This window comes from Etheostoma spectabile, chromosome 7, assembly GCF_008692095.1.
Source record: "Etheostoma spectabile isolate EspeVRDwgs_2016 chromosome 7, UIUC_Espe_1.0, whole genome shotgun sequence".
Classification (NCBI taxonomy): Eukaryota; Metazoa; Chordata; class Actinopteri; order Perciformes; family Percidae; genus Etheostoma; species Etheostoma spectabile.
In genome coordinates this window covers 12,681,709-12,702,460 of record NC_045739.1, presented here as the reverse complement: position 1 = coordinate 12,702,460, position 20,752 = coordinate 12,681,709, and the positions used below count along the sequence as shown (strand labels likewise).

General features: G+C 38.1%; 4 protein-coding genes across 10 annotated transcripts in view; 1 reads left to right on the top strand and 3 right to left on the bottom strand.

Moving 5' to 3' along the window:
• Positions 1-4,660, bottom strand: part of ube4b (ubiquitination factor E4B, UFD2 homolog (S. cerevisiae)) — a 23,495-nt gene extending 18,835 nt beyond the window's left edge. The window contains exons 1-5 of one of the 3 annotated variants that reach the window (XM_032521646.1): positions 4,318-4,660; positions 2,633-2,852; positions 1,258-1,393; positions 601-688; positions 112-256 (exon numbers count right to left, since the gene is read on the bottom strand). In XM_032521646.1, the coding sequence (XP_032377537.1) occupies positions 112-256; positions 601-688; positions 1,258-1,393; positions 2,633-2,852; positions 4,318-4,341 (613 nt within the window). In that variant the 5' untranslated portion in view covers positions 4,342-4,660. The remainder of the gene's footprint in view (positions 1-111; positions 257-600; positions 689-1,257; positions 1,394-2,632; positions 2,853-4,317) is intronic. The other 2 variants (XM_032521647.1, XM_032521648.1) reach the window with 2 other exon arrangements.
• An 840-nt stretch (positions 4,661-5,500) lies between these two features.
• On the bottom strand, positions 5,501-7,189 carry rbp7a (retinol binding protein 7a, cellular). Its single transcript, XM_032521645.1, has 4 exons — positions 7,027-7,189; positions 6,343-6,521; positions 6,077-6,178; positions 5,501-5,939 (listed from the first exon to the last, which is right to left on the bottom strand). Exons 1-4 carry the CDS (start codon positions 7,097-7,099, stop codon positions 5,871-5,873), a joined length of 423 nt encoding a protein of 140 aa, XP_032377536.1. The 5' UTR covers positions 7,100-7,189; the 3' UTR covers positions 5,501-5,870.
• nmnat1 (nicotinamide nucleotide adenylyltransferase 1) lies at positions 7,115-20,258 on the bottom strand. 4 transcript variants are annotated; one of them, XM_032521641.1, is made up of 6 exons: positions 14,647-14,740; positions 13,887-14,026; positions 12,818-13,001; positions 11,297-11,421; positions 10,146-10,574; positions 7,115-7,195 (listed from the first exon to the last, which is right to left on the bottom strand). In XM_032521641.1, exons 2-5 carry the CDS (start codon positions 13,999-14,001, stop codon positions 10,174-10,176), a joined length of 825 nt encoding a protein of 274 aa, XP_032377532.1. In that variant the 5' UTR covers positions 14,002-14,026; positions 14,647-14,740; the 3' UTR covers positions 7,115-7,195; positions 10,146-10,173. The 4 variants fall into 4 exon arrangements, with proteins under 4 accessions (XP_032377532.1, XP_032377531.1, XP_032377529.1 ...); XM_032521640.1 differs by lacking the exons at positions 7,115-7,195; positions 14,647-14,740 and adding an exon at positions 20,228-20,258 and having other exon boundaries at positions 9,164-10,574; XM_032521638.1 differs by lacking the exon at positions 7,115-7,195 and having other exon boundaries at positions 9,164-10,574.
• lzic (leucine zipper and CTNNBIP1 domain containing) lies at positions 14,596-17,270 on the top strand. 2 transcript variants are annotated; one of them, XM_032521644.1, is made up of 7 exons: positions 14,596-14,845; positions 15,293-15,418; positions 15,579-15,714; positions 15,867-15,965; positions 16,337-16,432; positions 16,604-16,685; positions 16,778-17,270. In XM_032521644.1, the coding sequence occupies exons 2-7, from the start codon at positions 15,318-15,320 to the stop codon at positions 16,831-16,833; spliced, it is 570 nt and encodes a 189-aa protein (XP_032377535.1). In that variant the 5' UTR covers positions 14,596-14,845; positions 15,293-15,317; the 3' UTR covers positions 16,834-17,270. The 2 variants fall into 2 exon arrangements, with proteins under 2 accessions (XP_032377535.1, XP_032377534.1); XM_032521643.1 differs by having other exon boundaries at positions 14,744-14,976.
• Positions 20,259-20,752: the final 494 nt, after the last annotated feature.

Sequence of the window (20,752 nt, the reverse complement as noted above, 5' to 3'; positions counted from 1 at the left end):
AAACAGTCAAGTTATCAAATGTAGGAAGTGAGCTGTAAACAAAGCTTTGCCTTTTCATAGTCATTCAGCTCATTATCATGACAGAGATAAAGACGTTATTCAGTGACATACCATCTTTAGGGTTCTGGTGGAACTCTGCAGCTAGTGAAGGGAGGAAGATGACATCTCTATCCTGCTCCTTCCACGATACGCGAAGGATTTTACAAATGAGCTGCAGCGCTTGTTCTTCTGAGACATCTGAATTTGCAGAGGTTTCCTGAGGTGCAGAAATAGCGAGACAACACTGAGGGTTTGATCACAATCTAGAGTAAACTAAATGGACTAGCATTACTCTGATTATCATGATACCAATCATCATCTCATGATTACTCAAGAAACAGGTATGTATCGATGAACTGAAATAATTGAAAACGAAACTGAGAATAGCACCTGCGGAAAGTCCCTAATCACCTTCTATAAATACCCAAGATTCCTTTACTTTAGTTACTCATTTAAAGACTCAGTTAATCTCAAAATGGGCATGATCAAAGTCAAGTAGGCTAAGTAATTCAATATAAAAAAGACCCTCTCTTTTGAGTAATGTTCATTCTTGCTGTTTACCTTTTCAGTCAAGTTCCTCTTCTCCCTGCGATCACTGTCCTCCACCTCCATGTTCTCTATCCCTGAGTCCACATCCACCTGGGACATGCTGAAATAAGACAGAGGTGCAGTGCTTAGAAAATTTCTTCATGCCTAAGCAGACCATGCTTACAGTCAAACCTCAATGGTCCGTATAAAATGTCACATTTGTCTTGTCTCTTTCATAACAACCTTCATAACCAGAGCCAGTAAGAGCAAATGTGGTCATGCTATGAAACACTAATTTCTATTCATATTTGCGCTACAAATAATCACAAGAAGAATACAACTTTGAAGTAATTTCAAAAGGAGCTAGTCACTCTTGAATGTTGTTACACGGTTACATAAAAACAATCTGTGATTTTTAATGCATCTCTGTGGTCATCTTGTAAACGTTCCAAACGTTTCAGTTTTTTGGTGCGAATCATGAAAACTTGCCACCATTGGAATATATTGTTACTGATATAATTCAGGTTGACCATAGACTCTGTTCTCCATGATGGAGAAAACCATATCCATTTTACAGCCAGCTGTTAAACCCACAAAAGAGTTGTTTTTGGTAGTCAGATTTTTGATGAAGTATCGTTTAAAAAAAATATTTTGAACTGATTATTACAACATGTCATGAAAAACTCTTACTTCTTTTCACAGGGGGCAGTGTCAATGTCCATGCTCTGCGATCGAGACAGACTCTGGGACTGAGTCTCAAGGCTGTTGGAGGGGGAGCTGGAGAGGGAGCTCACACCCTCGCTGCTCTGACTACCATATGCCACACCTGCAAAAGAAAAACACCACAACTGAGCACCTTTGAAGGTTTTACATTGGTTTGCACTTTGCAGAGACCTACCAGAGGAGATAAGGTTCACAAAGACAGTTTAAGCTACTAGGTCTGCTCTAAAAATGTGTCTATTACATTTCAATTTTTGTGGAGCCTTTGACTTTAGTCCGTCATGTCTTTTCTTAGTTTTATTTTATATTCATCATGCTATGATGCCTTGGATTTAGTTTTTGTACAATATGGTATCACACTTTTACAGTAGCTACTTAGTTTTATTTTTATAACAGGACCATTGTTTATTGAAAGACAAATTGTTTAGCCTCACTAGGTTACCAAAGGCTCAGATTGTTGTTTTTGATCAACATGGTGTGCTATACCTTTATAAGCCCTGATTAAAGCAAACAGGTAGAGAGAAAGCTGATTAACACCCAGGATCCTAGTGTGGGTGAAGGGCTGGACTTAACAACTCACTCCTGGTTGTACAATAATCATATAATTACCAACAGTTAAATAAAAAATTAAAAAATGTTTACTTTGGTTGTGTCAAGGACAATATTCATAAGAAATACATTAATATGCAATGAAGGTCTGTGAAACTGCCAATACTAAAGTCACAAATTTCCCTGATTATGAAAAGTCAGCCCTACAAGCCATGAAAGGCAGCCTTGTATAGCAACAACACCACATCTATGCATACCAACAAACAATGCCAGGAAATTGTCACTTTATCCATACATGGCTCACTAGTGTATTTTCCAGACCAATGCATAAAAGCATCAACTCTGTACAGCAAGCCTACACAACAGGCTGCTGCTGTTTGTGTTAGTGTCATGGGTGTATGACTGGTTGTTGGCTGTTCAAATATCAAGGTCACAAATGTAAAAAGTCCCTTTTAGTGTTGCACTCAAAATCCAACAACCAATGTTTGTTTTTTGTATCTTCCAAGCCTCAGAGATGATGTTGCAGGACGATAAGGATGACAGAGTTAGATCATAAAATAGGTTAACAATAAAAACTCTAGGGTGACAACCTGAGAAAGCGGAGTGGCTCTTGGCCTGTTGTTAACATTAATCCTAAATCGCAAGTATTTACCTAAATAACATTTCACTGAAATTGTACCTTGTGCAATTTCATGTGAAAAATAAAAATTGATCGATTAAAGTTTTTCCTGCAATAACAGTTACTATGACAAAATGGTTAAATACAGCACGAAACCTGATCTTATTCAGATCTTACCGGAGGTGCCCATAGGAGACGTGGCTGGGGTACCACTGTGGACATTGAGCCCCAATGATTGAGAGGCAGCTGGTGGCAGGGGCTGGGGTACAACACCTGAGGGTCCAGGGAGGGGTCCTGGGGGAGTCTCTCTCTGTGGGGATGTCAGGGGTGTGCTGAGAGGGGTGCTGGGTTGTGATGTCTGTCCCCCGGCCAGTCGTGCCAGTCGCCTTCTGCGGATCTTAAATGAACATATCAGCAAATTTACACATTCACTAAAAGTACTATGAAAGCTCACTGGAAAGCTCTATATAATATTAACCTATATTGTTAAAATGTACATATGATTTATTTATGTTAATGTATGTTAAAGATGTATGTGTAATGATTGCCACAATCAGTCTGGATAAGACAAGAAATGTAATGTGACATGATTTCTTCATTACCCATCTTTGTTAATTAGATATATACAGCTAAAAAGGGCAACCTGTTTATTTATAATTATTTGTTCCAGTAAAATTTGCACTTTTGAATTTCCCTCTTGTATTTTGTTTACAATCCTCACAGAGCTGTTTCTTTAGATATGTGTACGCATATCCATGTGTAATCTACACTTTATATATACTGTATATACACAAACGTAAATCTAATAGTCGTCACATGTGTTGTCCTTCTTTTTAGCCATATGTCTATTTCTGTGTTTGTACTTAGAGAGCAACAAAAATCTGGAGTCAAATTCCTTGTATGTGCAAACACTTACTTGGCTATTAAAGCAAAATTAGCCCCAGACAGAAGACATAGTGAAGCAGTGATCGGTTTTCATTCGTCGGTTTTAAATGTAAAATACAAGCCTTGTCGAATAGAAACAACATAACCTACATTATGTTGACGTCAGATGTGAGTATAGGTATAATCGTGCAACTCGACATAGGATCATTACTATAGTAAATCAACAGCACACTTCTAGGGTAGCTAAATACGGGTAACGTTACAAGATGACAAAGAAAAAAACACTTGTTTATGAGTGGTTCAAGGGGAACAGTTCAGTGGTCACATAGTCGGCCCACAGATGGTTGCACAATGGTGGGCTTTTTATGCTGAGTCGTCTCGCAGGCTAATTTTTTGGCTGTTAGCAAAACAACGTTAGCAACTGTCAGCTTGCTTAACGTTACCGCAGGAAAACATGCCAAATAAACTCAGTACACGACAATTAAAGTTATCTGTCAAAATACGTGTAAAAACACGTACGGTAAAACTAATGCTATGTTTTTATATGAATTCAATTGTTAAGCAATGTAATCCATGGGTCAGTTTGTGCAAAGTATTTAGCTATAGCATTGGCTATGTTAGCTAGTTAGCAAGCATTTTGCGCCGGCTAAATTAAATCAACATATTGGCAACGGTGACAGAAATATACGAACACATTTAACCTAACTAGTTCGTTCACTCAGTTATACTAACTGACTCTCCTACATAAACATCTTAGGGGTCAAACTTATTATGCTGGCGTTGAACAAGCGTTAAATGGGGGGTTTTCTCCCGGATACATTTCTTCAGTTCAGACGATGCTAGCCTCTGAGCTAGCTAGTAGCAAGTCGGCTAGTGGCAAACCATTTGACATGAGGTCCGAAAGGAAAATTATAACTTTAGCAAAATAGAGACACATTAATTTGCGGAACTCCTTTTGAGTCTCAATTGTCCCTTACCTCATCTGCGCTTAACTCCTCCATCGCAGCTAGGTTAGCTCGCTATTTCACTTTCAACGGCTTTAATGTGTGCCAGCCAGAGCCAGCTAGCTCGCCTGTGTAAGAACTAAATATGCATAGTCCAACTCGTTAAACAAATAAGTGTCGATCTTGATTGTCTTTCAGATTAAAATCTAGGACGCCAGCATACAGAGAGCGGGTAGATACAGTTCCTTCAAGAAGTCCAACGTTTGCTAGATTTCTACCAAGAATGAAACAAAAAGAAAAGTAGCTAGCTATTATACGTCAAAATACAGCTGCAGCCATTTTGGTTCTACACAATGTCACGTGACCTAAGAGCCTACTGTGGAGGCTTCACCAGATGGGCTTCACTGTGTCGCACAGATAAATGTACCATTTCACCTGTGATATATCTGTGTATGTTATTGTGCCAATGTAATTGTTTGCCATACTAATGGATTGATTGCCAGCTGTTGCAGTACCTTGCTCTACTGTTTATTCCCTTTTCATATGTTCATTGTATTCAGCAAAGCCAAACGTCATGCAAGTGGAAACTTACTTTGGCAATAAATCTCATTTTGATTCTGATTCCCTTTCTCCCTTAAAAAATACATAGCACATTCTGAGGTTATTTATTAAACTCAGTGTGGATGAAAAGGTCACTACAAGAGATTTTAATAGGACTCTCCAGTGGTGCTGGGAGGTTAGTGCAAGTCAAAACACTAGAAGCTCTACATGACAGATCAGCTAGAGTATACAGTCCCATTGCATTAAATCACAGATTAATTACTGTATATCACAGTTTCTGCCTCATCATTACTTGTGGGATGAATAGAGATGACATGAGACTGGCCAGATCTATGAGTAAGAGAATCAAATAGCATACAATTAGAACAATACGATTGGTTATTTTACTGAAGATAGAATAACAAGAAGGAATAGCTAATAAACGACAAAATATTCCACTTCAGATTTCTTTCAAAGTTCATTTTATTATACAAAGTTCATAAAACTGTATTCGACACATAGGCTACTACACCAGATATAATTATATGCACATTAAGAGATTTTTATTTTTTACAAATAGCTTCAACAATGAGAAATGGACAGCACAAGCCAGTGCAAACAAAATGTGGTATTTTGAATTTACTTCATAAATTAAAAAAAAAATTTGATCGCCAAAAAATGTGCTTCATCAGATAGGGATTTAAAGGAAATAAAACAGAGCCTGCATTGAGTCTTTTTCCAGCTTAAAGGAGCCAAAAACAGACTTGATGTCCTGTACATTTTCTTATCCAAGGCCAAGCACCACTTACAGTACTACACTAGACCAGTGTAGCCCTGTTTCTGAAACATAATACAGTGATGCCATCTAGTGGTGTAAATCTATATCCTGACAGGGAAGATGTTCTCTCCCAGACTGAGCACTGGAGTCGCATTAGGAAATACCACAAACTTAACTTTTCGTGTGTTTTTGTTTTTCAGGGTTTAGCGTGGTGGATCTAACACATGGTGCCTTTCATCATTCAGTAAGTTCCCCAGAAATACAACTTTCATTCCTCTTCCCCTTTCACATTCTTCTTAAAAACCTGCCTGCAGACTTCGCCTTCACAGTAGAGCTCCTGAGCGGTAATAGGTCACAGAAAATATTTATTACTAAAATGTTATTAAAACGCACATGAAAGTATATGTGGAACAGTTTATAAATTTATTTTTGGGCATTATGTGGAACAAATAATTAAATTGTCTATATTCTTACCAGATGTAACTTGTCCTCTTCAATCCAATGAGCCCAGCCCCGGTTCTTCTTCTCTCCAGTCTGTTCACACACCAGTTTATTCTCCTCCCATGTCACCAGTGACTGCACAGGTGGCAGAGATGGAGAGAGAGAGAGTGTAAATCATAACACAGAACCAGTTAAGTAGCCCAAATAAAATGTAAAACACATCAAATGAATTACAACATGTGCAATCATTATGCTCGTTATCACTTTGAACACACAAATCATCAGCTATTCATCTTCACCTTAACATGTCTGTTGTCCAGTCCCTGGGTAAACTCCTTTTTCTCCTGACCAACTCTAAAGGAGATGGTGTAGTTTTTTAAGGTGCTGACAGTTTTGATGACGTACTGGTCCCCCTGCTGCTCAATCACCTTCCTCTGCTTCAGTTTCAGAGCAATCTTTCGGACAGGACGGGGGATACCTGGAACAGTAGAGGAAGCTTTTCCCTTGAGTGTACAGAGTAAAAATCTGGGGGACAAAATCCAAAGGCTACAGAGACATCTCCCTCCCACATATGCTTACCATAAATAGCACTGTTACAAAATCACAGCACTAAGTATTCACTCCTAGTGCTTTATTATTCTTTTTAAGATTTTTTTTTTTGCTTTTCTATTCATTTGATAGTGACAGTGGATAGACACGAAAGGTGGGAGAGAGATGGGGGATGACATGCAGCACAGGGCCGCAGGTCAGACTCAAACCCAGGCCGCTGCAAAGGACTCAGCCCGCACGGGGCGTACTTACTTTCTGGGTGAGCTAGAGGTCGCCCCCCCTAGTGCTTTATTTTATGATGTATATAGTTATAACTGCATCATTTCACAGCATAATTTACGTCAGCGCAATATAAATGCAAACACCTCGGGTCACTCAACACAGATTTAATACTGGAGAACACGTTTGGACTAAAAACTGCTTTAAGGACTTACCCAGTGCAATCATGTAGCCCTCAAAGTTGACATTGCTGATTATGTCCCATGTACCACAGAGGCTGGCTGGCATTTTGATGGTCTTTTTTTTCTTCCTTTCCTCCTGAGATGTGTGTGAATAAAATGTGACCCTCAAACTGCTGGGCTGGTGAGGCGTTCTGAAAACAGGCTGAGAAGATGTTGTTTTGTGAACAATCTGGAGGTATAAAGGTAGGTGTGCCTCTACCTCATACGCTGACGCCTGAGGACCACGTGAAAGTGAGGGAGTTGCTCTCCGTGCCAAGAAGCCAGACACGTCAGACTGGTCTCACCACAAAGTTCACAGAATAATAAACCCTTCATAATTTGCCACATATGTCACACATTAATTGCACACCCAAGCAAGAAACATACAAGGAAAAATAATGTTGACTTTAACATTTGGAGGAAGGCTTATTTATGATCCCTCTTGTTTGGTATCTTTGTCTTTTATCTGTCACATTACAATAATTCAAAATCTTTTCTGTGATACAACTTAATGCATAAAAAAAGAGAACATCACAAAACTGATCACTCCTACAGTTGTGGATAAGTACAATTCTGAAATACGTAAAATGTTTGTTTTTTTCTCCAAGTTAGCAATATATGTGTAAGCCAAGTCCCCTTTTTCAGTTGTGCAAATCTAACTGAAACCTTCCCTGGCTTCAAACACCTGCTGCTTTTATGATGATAACATACGTATATATAAAAATGGCACACCTATCTGTAAAATGAGGAAAAGAATTCTGGCATCTGCTGTCATGCTTGCAGCATGAAGGGAATTGACTCTGATTGAAAACAAAACATACAGCTTATCAAAACATTACGGTAGTTTTTCCTCCTCATGACTTGTGATGTGGAAAAACCTTTTCAAGGTTGTTTCCCACACTCCCCATCTGTCATAGGCACGTGACGCATTTACTGTTTTAAGAAGCATGTTTTTTTGACATAATAGGAATCAATCTATTATCTAGTATCTTTGCAACATTTTATAATAATCATCACTAATAAATGGTAAATTGATAGTTGATTTAACTTCAGTTAATAGTTATTGTACCGTTAAAAAACAATCAAATGTTGTTTACTAATCATTAGTAGGACTAATGCTATAATTTATATCATTTTAACAGGTTGTTTGACACAACATAACATTTTATATATTGTATTAAGTACTTGTTAATTATTACCAAATGATTTGTAAACCTTTAATAAAGTGTTTGTAAACCAACACATTATTTAGATGGCTACTTTAAAGTTGCAACTGATGCTTATAATACCTTGTTAATGGTTAAAAAACTTTTGTAAAAGCATCAATAAACCTTATTTAGATTTATATTTAAATATATATTATATATTTATATTTATTTAGACCAACCGAGACCCAGTCATCCTCCAGACCAGACTGCATCGAGACTAAGTCAAGACCAAGACCAAGACCAGATCAATGCCAGTTATTGGTTGCATTTGAAGCGGGAAGTTTTACATCCAATCAGAGCAATGATGTTAATACATAAAATTAGAGAATGCACATTTCTAAACTTCATAAAAAATATCCAAATAATGTTTATAGATCGTTTACTAAACAAGTATTGACCATTGACAAAGCATTAACTATCTAAATTAGTAAACTTAATTATTGTATATTACACTTCCCTAATGATAAAATAACATACATTTTAACATAACTAATACTTAGTAAACATAAACCATGTTACTGTTTGTTAACAGTAAAATAAGTATTAACTAAAGTTGGATTAACTATCCATTTAGAAATTATTGATAGTTACTGTTAAGTGTTAACTTGAGTTTGAATACTATATTCAGGTTTTGAAAGCAATCTTACATCATTGTTTTAACAATAAAAGGCATGCACTCGGATGCTAATATGATGTAATCGTAATACCTTTATGTCAAAACACTGCTATCACAATGAGTCTTTAGTTGGCTACGTTACTTTATCTTCTGTCAGCAATGATTACTTGAAAAATAAATCAACCCCGCTGACAAACAGCATTTTAATCCAACAGAAAGGTGTCGATTTGGCACTTCCTTAACTGAGGATGATATAAGTTTCTTATATATGTGACAATAGCATCGGAAAAGCAACAAAAAGCTCCCAAAGGTGGAAAACCAAAAGGGTTGTTTATTTCATCTCCAGTCAATACCAACCACACTTTCACTTTCCAATCTGCAGCACTACACTAAGTAAACATGTTATAAGCTAGAAGTTATATCGCCTGGTTTTGCCTAAGGAAGTACATGAGGAGTTGAGAGAGTTTACTGAAGCAAGAATGTAAAAACACTAAAATGAATTTGTTTTTAACTATAGTTCATGAAACAACAAACACCCTGTATGCTGACTTCTTCATACAAAATTGTGAATCCCTAGTTCAATAACCACAGATTTGCTGGTTGAACTGCTGCTCAGTTATTACCACACAGCTACACCCACTTAAAATAACAGCTTGAAGCTGGAGGGGAGCAGTGAGCATGCAAAATAACCTGATTTAACCTAACCAGAAACCTCTACGGACAATATCGAAGAGGCAGAGAGACCAAAAAGGCCAATGACAGAGGAAGCTAAGAAGAGAAAAGGAGAATGACCGAGCAAGAGGCCAACGGGCATAAGTTATACACGGATGGTTTTTAGTCATTGGCGAGAGATTTGCGAAATAAAGGCTGCAAGACTTTGACCCGGCCATATTGCTGATGAACTAAGTATTATTAGTTGGCTTGCTGTGTCTTGTGTTGTTGCACTTGCTTGATGTTTGGCTGTAGCAATGTTGTCGGCTCGCTAGGTTTTGATCATGAGTAATGTTATCAGAACTAATGCCCTGTGTACAGCTGTGCATATTTACAACAGAAATGTCTAAGTGAATTGCACTCTGAAACTGCAGGGGCATCAAATCACAAGAACCACCATTGCTTTAATTGTTACTAAATCACTTCACTGAGCATAGTCTATGTAGATTTGTCTTCTTAAAAAACAACACCCATTGCTAGAAAAGACTGTTCTGTATAGTAGGCACTGGTGGTCTGAATTGTGTCTGATTTGTTTTAGATTCTCAGTGAACACACAGCACTTAGTGTAGACAGCTTACACCTCTGTTTTTGCAGGAATTAACTTCCTCAGCTTGAGGAGGCACCCTTGTATCTCTCAAGTGGTGCTAGAACTACATCTGAATTTTTCCGCTCGCTCTCATCGCTGTAGAGCCTGTGCTCTCGTATGTAATCAACCACGTTGTCTGGGAGCAGGTATCTGATGCTCCGCCCACGACGCAGCGACCGGCGCACGTGAGTGGCTGAGATCTCATTGGTCACCCATTCTTGGACCATATGGATGCTCTTGCGATACTTCCACAGCATGTCTGATTGGTGGATGAACTTGTGGGGGTCACTGCCGCTGCGGCTGATGCAAACCAAACCATAGCGGCCCACAATCTCAGCGATATCCTCCTGCTTCCACAGGTTAGGGACCCCGAACGACTCCAGGACATCGGCCCCACACAGCAACATCAGCTGAGGGCCATCTGAGCATGAAGAAAGAGGAAAACAGTTCATCAATAAATCTCATTTGTATGTCTTACCACAGTTAATACGTGTTTTAAGGAGAAAAGAACAAATACAAATGATAAAATTAAATAAATAAAAACAGAGAGTGGGATCACATAAACTAGCAATGAGAAAATTAAACACAGAATAAAAAAAAAGTGCTAAGAAGAAATATATTCAGTTTTACAACATAAATATTTAACAAGAGAAATTACAAATGTAGCCTGTTTAATATCAAAGTTTTGTTTCGTTATGATGGAGGTCATTGCTGGGAAGCCACTTCAGCTAGATTCAAGTGATTTACAGTTTTTCAACCGATCAGTGCTCTGCAAACTCATCTAAAAACATATTGTAATTAGGTGTCAATAATAGTTATGACTGAGGACAGCATGCACTTCTCCTGCTCATGTTTAAAATCCTGTGCAGTTTAAACTTGCCATTAAGGTAAAGAATGTTGTAAAACCACAAAGTGTCTGTGTCACTGCTGCAACAACGCTTATACCTTGCCTGTCATTACTGTTAGTGGTGTGTGACGGGTGTCACCCAACACACCCCAACACCATTGTCCCCTGTTATGAATTCAACTGAATACAATAATGAAACCAGTGGAGGCCGGGTTAAACTAGTCTGGAATCAGGGATTGGAGAAGGGAGGAGTTGAAAAGAACAATATTTCAGTTACACATTTGTACATGGCCTACCTCTCCTTTTGTGATAGGATGAATCCTCAAAATAATTCTCCTCTATGCGTCTCTTTTTCGCACACTTGACCGTGTCCACGGCATCATTGTTCTGCTCTGCTGCAAGCATTTCGTCATAGTGATGCCTAAGTGGATACAGACAAAATGAACATGGCATCAAAAGCTAACTGCGTTGCAGACAGTTTCCCATACAGGAAATATTAGTCATATTGGCACTATAACAGTCAGTATCCAGCCCACACACTTCTGTTGAATGTGGATTACAACATATAAATGTCCTCAAACTCTGGAGTAAAATGTATTTTTTGTGATTATGCTTTGCACTAAATACATCCCTTTAATTACTAGCTACAATTAAGGTTTTCTTTGTGCAAATACAGGATTTTAAATCAAAATTTTACTTTAAGTTAGGCTTAACATTTCCCTTTATTTTCTGTAGGTTGCCCTGTGAGTCCGCAGTCTGGACACTGCGATGGGAACATTTAAAAAACAATTGCGTGGGTCGCACAGATAGCTCAGTTGGTAGAGCAGGCGTCCATATATAGAGGTTTACTCCTTGACACAGCGGGCCTGAAACTGAAAGCACAGTGCTCATGCACCCCCCCCCCATGTGTCATGGTAAAATGTTACCCCAGGCGCCTGCCTGCATCGCCCGTGCCAAAAAACGCTACTGGACTCGTAACACATATGTTATTAACCCCAAGGTTCATTTTGCGCCGGAATTGTCCTTTAAGGTGTGGTCATTGACGAAGATGAATTAGAGGAAAACAGCAAGCAAGTAAACTCTGATTAAGGAAATACTGGAATTTCTGACAGTGTCTGAGATTGTTTTGGCAGATACCCTCACACCTTGAAAGAACCCATATTATGCTCATTTTCAGGTTCATACTTGTGTTTTGATATTTTGTTGTACCAGAAAAGATTTACATGGTTTCACCTTTTTTTTTAAACATATTTTTGTTGTACTGCACATTGCTATAGATCCTCTTTTCACCCTGTGTGTTTAGGTCTCTGTTTTAGCTACAGAGTAGCTAGGTAAGATCACATCAGCGAGATCACTCTTTTTTCCAACTTTGGTCAGTACAAGGCAGGATTAGCTGGGAGACTTCTTCTAAATGAGGGCACACTTGTGGAATACCTGCAGAACAGGGACATGTGAGTAATTCTTTTGTAGATTATGGTGAACTAGTGTGTGTTGTAGCAGTGTTTTGCAAATGAGAACAAGCTAGAATGCTAGTGCTAGCATGTGCTAGGATTAGCCACCTCATCTCAGCTAGTCACGTAGAAAGCCGTGCAGATTTTGAACAGCTCACCTGGAGACTGAAGGCAAAGGACATTCAGAAACCCGTATCTCACTCAAAACAGCATGGATAGTTTTTTCCCAAGTTTGTATGTGTGTGGAAGCACCAGAGACATAAAATAACACCCCAAATCCCAGAAAAAGTGACAGTTTTCATGATATGGGCACTTTAATTTAAGCACAGGTAGCAAGCACAGGCACTGCCACTATTGTTAACTTACCGAACAACTTTGCACGTCTCCACCCACTCTGGCTGCGAGCTTTCCCAGGAATCTACTGTGATCCAGTCTGAGTTCTTCGTGGACAATCTGGCCATCTCCAGACGGTGGCAGGCCTCAATCAAACCCTTCTTCTTATAGGCATCACCCACCGGAGAGATGATGCCTTTCACCACCCTGTACTGACCTTAGACATTAAGGAAGTGGTGTGAACAGATGGTTTACAGTAATGATCACACAGCAGATGCAGTAAACTGTTAATTGTTGTGTTATCTACACATTACTCTAAATTCATATGATGAATTAAAAATTAATACTTGCAAAGAGTTTGCTCACTCAAATTAAGATTTGTGTGTGGTACTTGTCAACAATGTTGAGGTACTTGCATATTTCCATTATGCTTATTAAAGGGATTGTTCTGAGTTTTTCAAGTGGAATTGTATGAGGTACTTATCCATAATCAGTGTATTACCTACAGTAAATGGCGGTCGGCATGCCCAGTTTGGGGAAGCAGGGAACTGAAGTCGTTGAATTGCTTTCTTCAAAGTCACCAGACTCCTTTGACAATTTACTTTCATTTTAGACCAGCAAATTCCGTGTTCTGCGAGGTAAAATTACTGCTGTTGTACTCCTGCCTGCTTCTCCAAACTGGGGGCGTGCTGACCACCATCTCCTCTGGTAATTCAATGACTACATCATACAACTCCACTTCAAAAACTCTGCGCTATCCCTTTAATAGCTTAATTCAATCAACTGTGTTTCAGAGGGAATTATTGTACTTTTTACTTTACCAGATTAGTTTGAAAGCTATAATTACTAGTTACTTTACACATACACTACCCAACACAACATAAAGTAACTAATAATTTCAACAATTAATTTTTTTAATTAGACATATGCATGCATTAGTAATAATGACCTGATAATGTAATATGTGATGACGAGGACATTCTCCTGCATAATACCGGTAAATAATTTCACTTTTGATAGGAAGCCAAGCAGATGGTTTTGCTTAGGTTTTGAGATATCAGCCTGAGTTTTCTTAAAGGATCTAATTCTCGTTTCACTCAACCTGTGTCTTCCAGATGATCTCGAGCCAGTTCAAACATCCTCAGGTGCATGTTGGTGATCGGGTTGAAGGACCCGCACGACAGCAGGACCACTTTGGTTATATTTTGACCGTCCATGCCTCATACCGGGGCTGTGTTTACACTACAACAGCGAACATGGGGAAGAAAACAAGACTGTTAACGCTACGTTAGTAAGCTGGGGAAACGTTAACTGTTTAATGTCAAATATCCCTCTCCCTTTGAGGGGAAGCTCTGTATCAGCTACACTAAACTAAATATGTTATGTGATATGAGTTAAACGCGTTGGGAAAATGAAACTATATGGTGAGTTTGGTTAGCTAACGCTAGCTAGCTCCAAACCGTAGGCGACGAGCGATAACTTATTTTTTTTCAAGGATGGTGAAGGCATGTCCCGCCCTACTCTGCCTTACTTTGCCTCCAATTGGCTTACCCTGCCATTATTACACTAACCCTAACAAACCCCACTCATCTTGCCTAAACCTAACCAACCCAACCCAACCAACGAAGGCAATGAGTACTAGCCAATCAGAGGGAGAGTAGGGCGGGTTATGCCTTCGCGATCCTAGGAAAAAAAGCAAATGTAGTTAACGTTAGCTTTATCTGTAACCAGGCAACGCGAGCTTGTCGGTTGGTACCGGATACTGAAGTGACGAATAATTAACTCAAAATTGATCTTGTACAGCTAAAAGAGGCGTTTTCTAACATAGAGAACGATAAATAATGAAATAGTCATTGTACTACCAGGAGGAGATCACCTTAGTCTGCTTCCGACGTTAAGACGTTACGTTAAGAGCAAGAAATGTGATTGGACAGACTCGACCAGGAAAAAGAGGGCCGCACCCACACCGACCCACACTGCTGAGCTAGCTACGTTCACAATCACATATCCAAAAACCAAATGCCTCGACAAACACTAAAGATTTTGTAACCGTTCTTGAAGGTAGTTATTTTTCCGAGAAATTCCAATTCAATGATTCAGTTAATTTTATTGTATATTCGTCAAGCTGGTGCAACTATTCAACTCATTGCACGACTAATTCAACGTTAAAACTGTTACAAAACGAGTCCCGGGTGAGACGTATTCTTTTAGCATGCTAGGTATCTATTAAGCTAACTAAACAACTTTAGCTGTTGTAGCTATTTGATACAGTCTTTAGTTATAGCACAGTCTGAGCTGACAACAAAAATATTAATCGACAGTTTGACAGTGGTGGTTTTGCTAAATGTTGAACAGTGTTTTTTTGTTTACTTCTAGCTCCAACAACGCCATTCTGATGAAGTCTACATAGCATGCTAGTTTGACGTAAAGTTTTCTTTGTGCCATACTTTGGTACTAATGCCTAGAAAGATCTGTTGACTGTTTTATTCTGTTTTGCGTTCTCCATAGGTTGGAAAAAAGATTTTAACTAACTATGGCTTCTCGCGGGAAATCCGAAACTGGAAAATTGAGGCAAAATATGGAAGAGCAACTTGACAGACTGATGCAGCAGCTTCAGGATCTGGAGGAATGCAGGTGCATTTAGAGACATTTATCATATCATTCAAATTCTTTGCTGAATTACCAAATTTGGCTGGTATATAGCTGACAAGTAATGATCTAGTCTATGTCAGAAAGTACTTCTCCATATTTCCCTTTTACCTCTGTTAGTTGGTCATTTATTTGTTCATTCCAGAGAAGAACTGGATGAGGAAGAGTATGAGGAGACAAAAAAGGAAACCTTGGAACAGTTGAGTGAATTCAATGACTCTCTGAAGAAGATCATGACAGGAAACATGACACTTGTGGATGAACTCAGTGGAATGCAGCTGGTATGGACAATCAGTTGATAATGTGCAACTACTGTGTTTTTGAGGATAACTTATAGAGGGTATAGCTTATGGAACAAGTATATTAAAATAATCCAGTTTAAACAGTGATTTGTGAAATGTTACAATTTTTCCAATTGTTCTGTCTTCATCAGGCAATCCAGGCTGCCATCAGCCAAGCTTTTAAAACGCCAGAAGTGATCCGACTTTTTGCTAAGAAGCAGCCAGCACAGCTGAGAACCAGACTAGCAGAGGTTTGCACTGCAATGTCAATCAATCAATCAATCAATCAATCAATCAATCAATCAATCAAAATGTCTGTCAATTATTCAATTTGATTTGTCACATGGAAATTCCAAACCATTCCAGTGAAATGAAATCCCATTTTAGGGGGGGGAAATAACACCAGGTTACACCGGGGTACTTGAAGCTGTACAAGCTCTCCACAGAGAACCTGTTGATACTAAGAGACTGTAATTCCTTCCCTGCTTCTTCCCAAAGTTTTATGTTTTTTGTATAATGCACAATTTGTTGTTGTTTAATCCACGTGCGCAATCACTCATCTGTGGTTATGTGTGTTGCTTGGCCTGAAAATTGTCAAACTAGCGTGTGATATTTTGCACAGATGGACCGAGATGTCATGGTGGGGAAATTGTCACGGGATGTGTACACGCAGCAGAAAATGGAAATCCTCACAGCCTTGAGAAAACTTGGAGAGACGGTGAGGACCACTCACAGGCAGCAGAGATGTGATGTTTCCACTGGTTCATGGATGATTCAGAGGCTTGTGCTCATGAGTCCACATAACTTTTTTTAGCCAGCTTGCTACAACAGGCCTTCAAAAGGAGCTGTAACATTTTAAACATCATGCATTATTTCTGTTTCTGGACAGCTCACTTCGGAGGATGAGACCTTTCTCACTGAAAATGCTACAGCTACTCTGAGCCAGTTTGAAAAAGTGACTGCAAACTTAGGTGAGAATAAACATTTAATTTAACTGAAATTTTTAATCATACAAATTATTGGATGAACATTGATATTTAACTTGTTTTGGCTTCTCTTTTAGGCTCTGAAGACAAAATTATGGCTTTAGCTAGCTCTGGTGTGAAAACCAAGGCATAGTAATTCTACAAAATGTTAATTTTAACTCTGTGTCTTTATTACCAAGAATGAAATGTGCCAATTGATCATTGATTTTGTAAATAGCCAGTGCTCTTCTAGGTTTTGCTGTAGATGCTAACACTTTTTAACAGTATTGTTTTATACCCCTGCACTTTTGTAAATGTCTATTTGTCCAGATGCGTGTAAAATTGTATTACAGGTACGAGCATGTGATTTGTGGACTATGAAGACCTGTACATGAATGTAAAAGATGGTCCAGGTAGTTCAAGAGAAATACTCTGTTGTGATTTGGGCTGTATTTCTCATTGGGTTGCTGTGTAAGACCTGAAACTTTAGGATTGTTGTTTTAAAGATTGTTGATTTTTCTGTATGAGTGCTGCAAAAATTCAAGATGTCATTTTTATTTTAATTAAACTGTTCTATTTACAGGGTTTGGATTTGAATAGAAATTACACACAAAAGAAAACTTTTGAAATAACAAAGTATACAAGTGGGACAGTAACACTAGTAAGTCAATTTGTATGCAGAATACTATTGACAAAGAGGGACAGCAGTCATAGCTCTCTGACGGGAAGAAATGGAAACAGGGCAGAATAGGTATTTAACACAACTATGGGCTCCTTTATGACCTCAACCTGCTCTCAATAAGCCTGCATTCATCCAGTGCAAACCTAGTGTTACAAGGAATAACTCGTTTCTGCATCTATATAATATATGTACACATTTTATATACATAATGTAATCTATATATGATATATGTAATGTATAAATATATATAATATATATGGTGGATATAAATTATATATCATATATATATATATATATCACTGATTCTTGAGATTAGGGACAAAAGTACTTTTGAAAATGGAAAAACAAAAAACCTACACTACATTACTTTGAATTGGATACCTTCATAAACACGGGTCTCATCTATCATACCATGAAAAGGAACAGGGTTTTTTTTTAGCCAATTTTCATAAAAATTGACATTTACTCACTTAGTAACTTGACATTTGTCAACTCCGTCCGACACCTGACAATATGTTTTTATGTGTGTTTGATCAACTGAACAACCCTGTAAAGTATTTAAGTGTGTAGAGATGGTGTGTCTTATCAAGGTGAATTGATAAATTGCATTGTATACACTTTTAATATTATTTGACATTGTTTTGGAATTTGCCATTTTAAATTACTTTGATTTAGTTTACTCACTTTTTCATTTTTAATATATACAATCAGTAGTTTTGTGCACACAAGACACTGATGCATGTAGATAAGTTGATGTTTTAATGTATGAACACACTCAGTTGAACAAAAGAAACTCACATTTTTTTATAAAAATGAAAAACCTCCGTCTTACGGTGTTGACACACACCTGACGGTGTTGACAAACTAATTGAGAATCAAACTGATTAAAGATTTTTACCTAGTTTTGACATGGCAAAGGGAGAGAGTATCAAGGGAAAGGTAAATCCAACTTTAAACAAGTATTATAGTATCTGGTGACAGGATATTTAAGGCACACATGAAAATGTGAAAATGTTCCTAATATCAAAAGAAAAGAGCAAATGTATCTGGAGGTCCTCTATTGGTCATCTATATATGCACTAAACTAAATCTAACTAATGATTTGCAAGAGGACACAATAAGCTGAGAACTAACTAAGAAAGTTATGTAATAGTGTTAATGTACAAATATTGAAGTATAACAGGATCTAGAACTCTCCCCATCTATTTCCTGATTCCTTCCAAAGGCTCACTGCAAAAATGAAAAGTGAAGAATTAAGACTCATAACGTCAGTGTTTCTGTAAAAGTAAACCGGTTGAAATGGCAGCTATACTTTAACACATCGGTTGAGACAGGTAATTAATCTTATTTCTATAGGGTCTCAGGTAGGTACTGTAAGTTCTATGAGTTCTACTTCAATTTTTCTCAACAAGTAAGTAAATATATAGAGAGAATTTTATCTTTCATAACTGCCTTCAGTTTAGAGCCAAGCATTAGAAATGTATGTAATACTTTATCTAACCTGTGGGACATGGGCATTGGACAAGAGGTGTTGAACATGCCTACGCTCTATGAAGTCCATAACATCCGGGGCTATGGCATAGAGTTCCCTGGTCCGGCTTGCTTGGACGGGACAAGCTGTCCCTGTCAGTTTTAAAATGAAATCTTTCACTGGACAAAAACAGAAATCCCTCCTCCCATGTTTTGGGTGAAAATTGGCAGTAGGAACACGAGGATGCATAAACTCAACTTTCACATCTTGGCGTTCTATATCTAGATCAATGGACTTTCCCAACCACCAGTGATCATCAAACACCCCTGCCAGCCAATCCCCTGTCTCAATACTGCTGATAGTCGTGTCAACAGTAGCACCCTCAGGACCTTTCAATGTCTTCTCTTCCATTTCATCTACCGAATCTTCCATTTCTTCAACCGAGTCCCCCACTTCTCCCAACTCGTCTTCCATCTCCTCCATCTACATGGCCAATGGCTCTTCCTGGCACTTTTTTTTCCGCCATTCCTGCTTTCTTAGTTTGTGTTGCTCTTTTGTTAATTTCTTAAACTTTTCTTTCAATGCTTTTATCTCCGTTGAATGTCTTTTCCTGGTTTTTCTCCTTTCCCTCTCAGCTGCAAGGGCACGCCTGCTTGAAGTAGGCTCCTCAACAGTCTGGTCCAGAGGACTTTCTGGTGGGGGGTCTATTTCATTTAGCCGTCTATTTTGCATAGCTCTGGACCTTTTCTTTGCTTTCCTCCAATACTTTCTGGGTTGCCTCTTTGCTCTTGGTCCTAATTCTCCTACTTGTTTTACCTTTTTGTTTTGGACCCTGTCCTTCCATCTCTGTCTCTCCTTTTCTAACTGTTCTCTTCTGCTTTCTGAGTCACTGTTAATTCTTTCTCTCTTTTTTCTCTGGTACTCTGTTTCTTTTTCTTTCCACCGACGTTTCTGTCTAGCCATGTCTGCCTACAGTACAAATAAACAATTTTAAAAGTTATTTGGCATTTAGATATTTAAGATATGTTAGCAATCAACATGTATACTTAGATAATAGGATCATGTTATCTAGTTGTTCTACATAACTTAATAAGTATTTGGGCGACTTTTCCACTCCGTCAGCTTACATGTCAACACCGTCAGACAATATCTGACAGAGTTGACGTCTGACGGAGTTGACAAACACATGTTTTTTAACTTAATCATGTCTAGTAAATGGTAGCCATTTTGATTTTATTCACTTTCCAGCTGCCACTAAACTAAACCAAAATACCACATAGATTCTAAAATTCTTGATTGAAATCACCCCTACGTTGAAGACAGTGTTGACCCATAAAGCGTGACCACAGGGATTTCAACTAATTGCTTAATATTTAAAAAAAATTTAAAACTTACAAACCATGTTTTGGATTGCTGCATCCATTGACAGGAAGAAGTCAAAGGGGTCCTCAGGGTTAAAGCTGACCAAATATGCCTGATTTATTTTTATTTGAAAAATTTCTGACGGAGTTGACGTGATTGATGACAGATTTTGAAAGGCTGTGTTAATGTAAATAATGCAATGTTCACTTTAAGTTGTTGTGATATTTTATTAAGCCATGCAATTAACCTCAAATTCATATTTGTGCATTTGTGCATTTTAAAACCCTTTTTTTTGCAATTTGGTACTGTGACCTCTACTGAGGACAGTTCATTTGCATGGGCTTTCATAGTACAGTGCCGGTATTTGTAAAATTACTATGAAATATATAAATATATAAAAAGCTAAGGGTCTACACATACATAAGTCTTTCATATTCAACTTTTAAAGCTTTTTTAAAACAAATGATTTATTGTTTTTTAAGGCAAATTGCAACATTTTGATGGGGGACATGTTTTGTCCCTTATTTCAAGAATCAGTGATATATAAAAATTAATAGT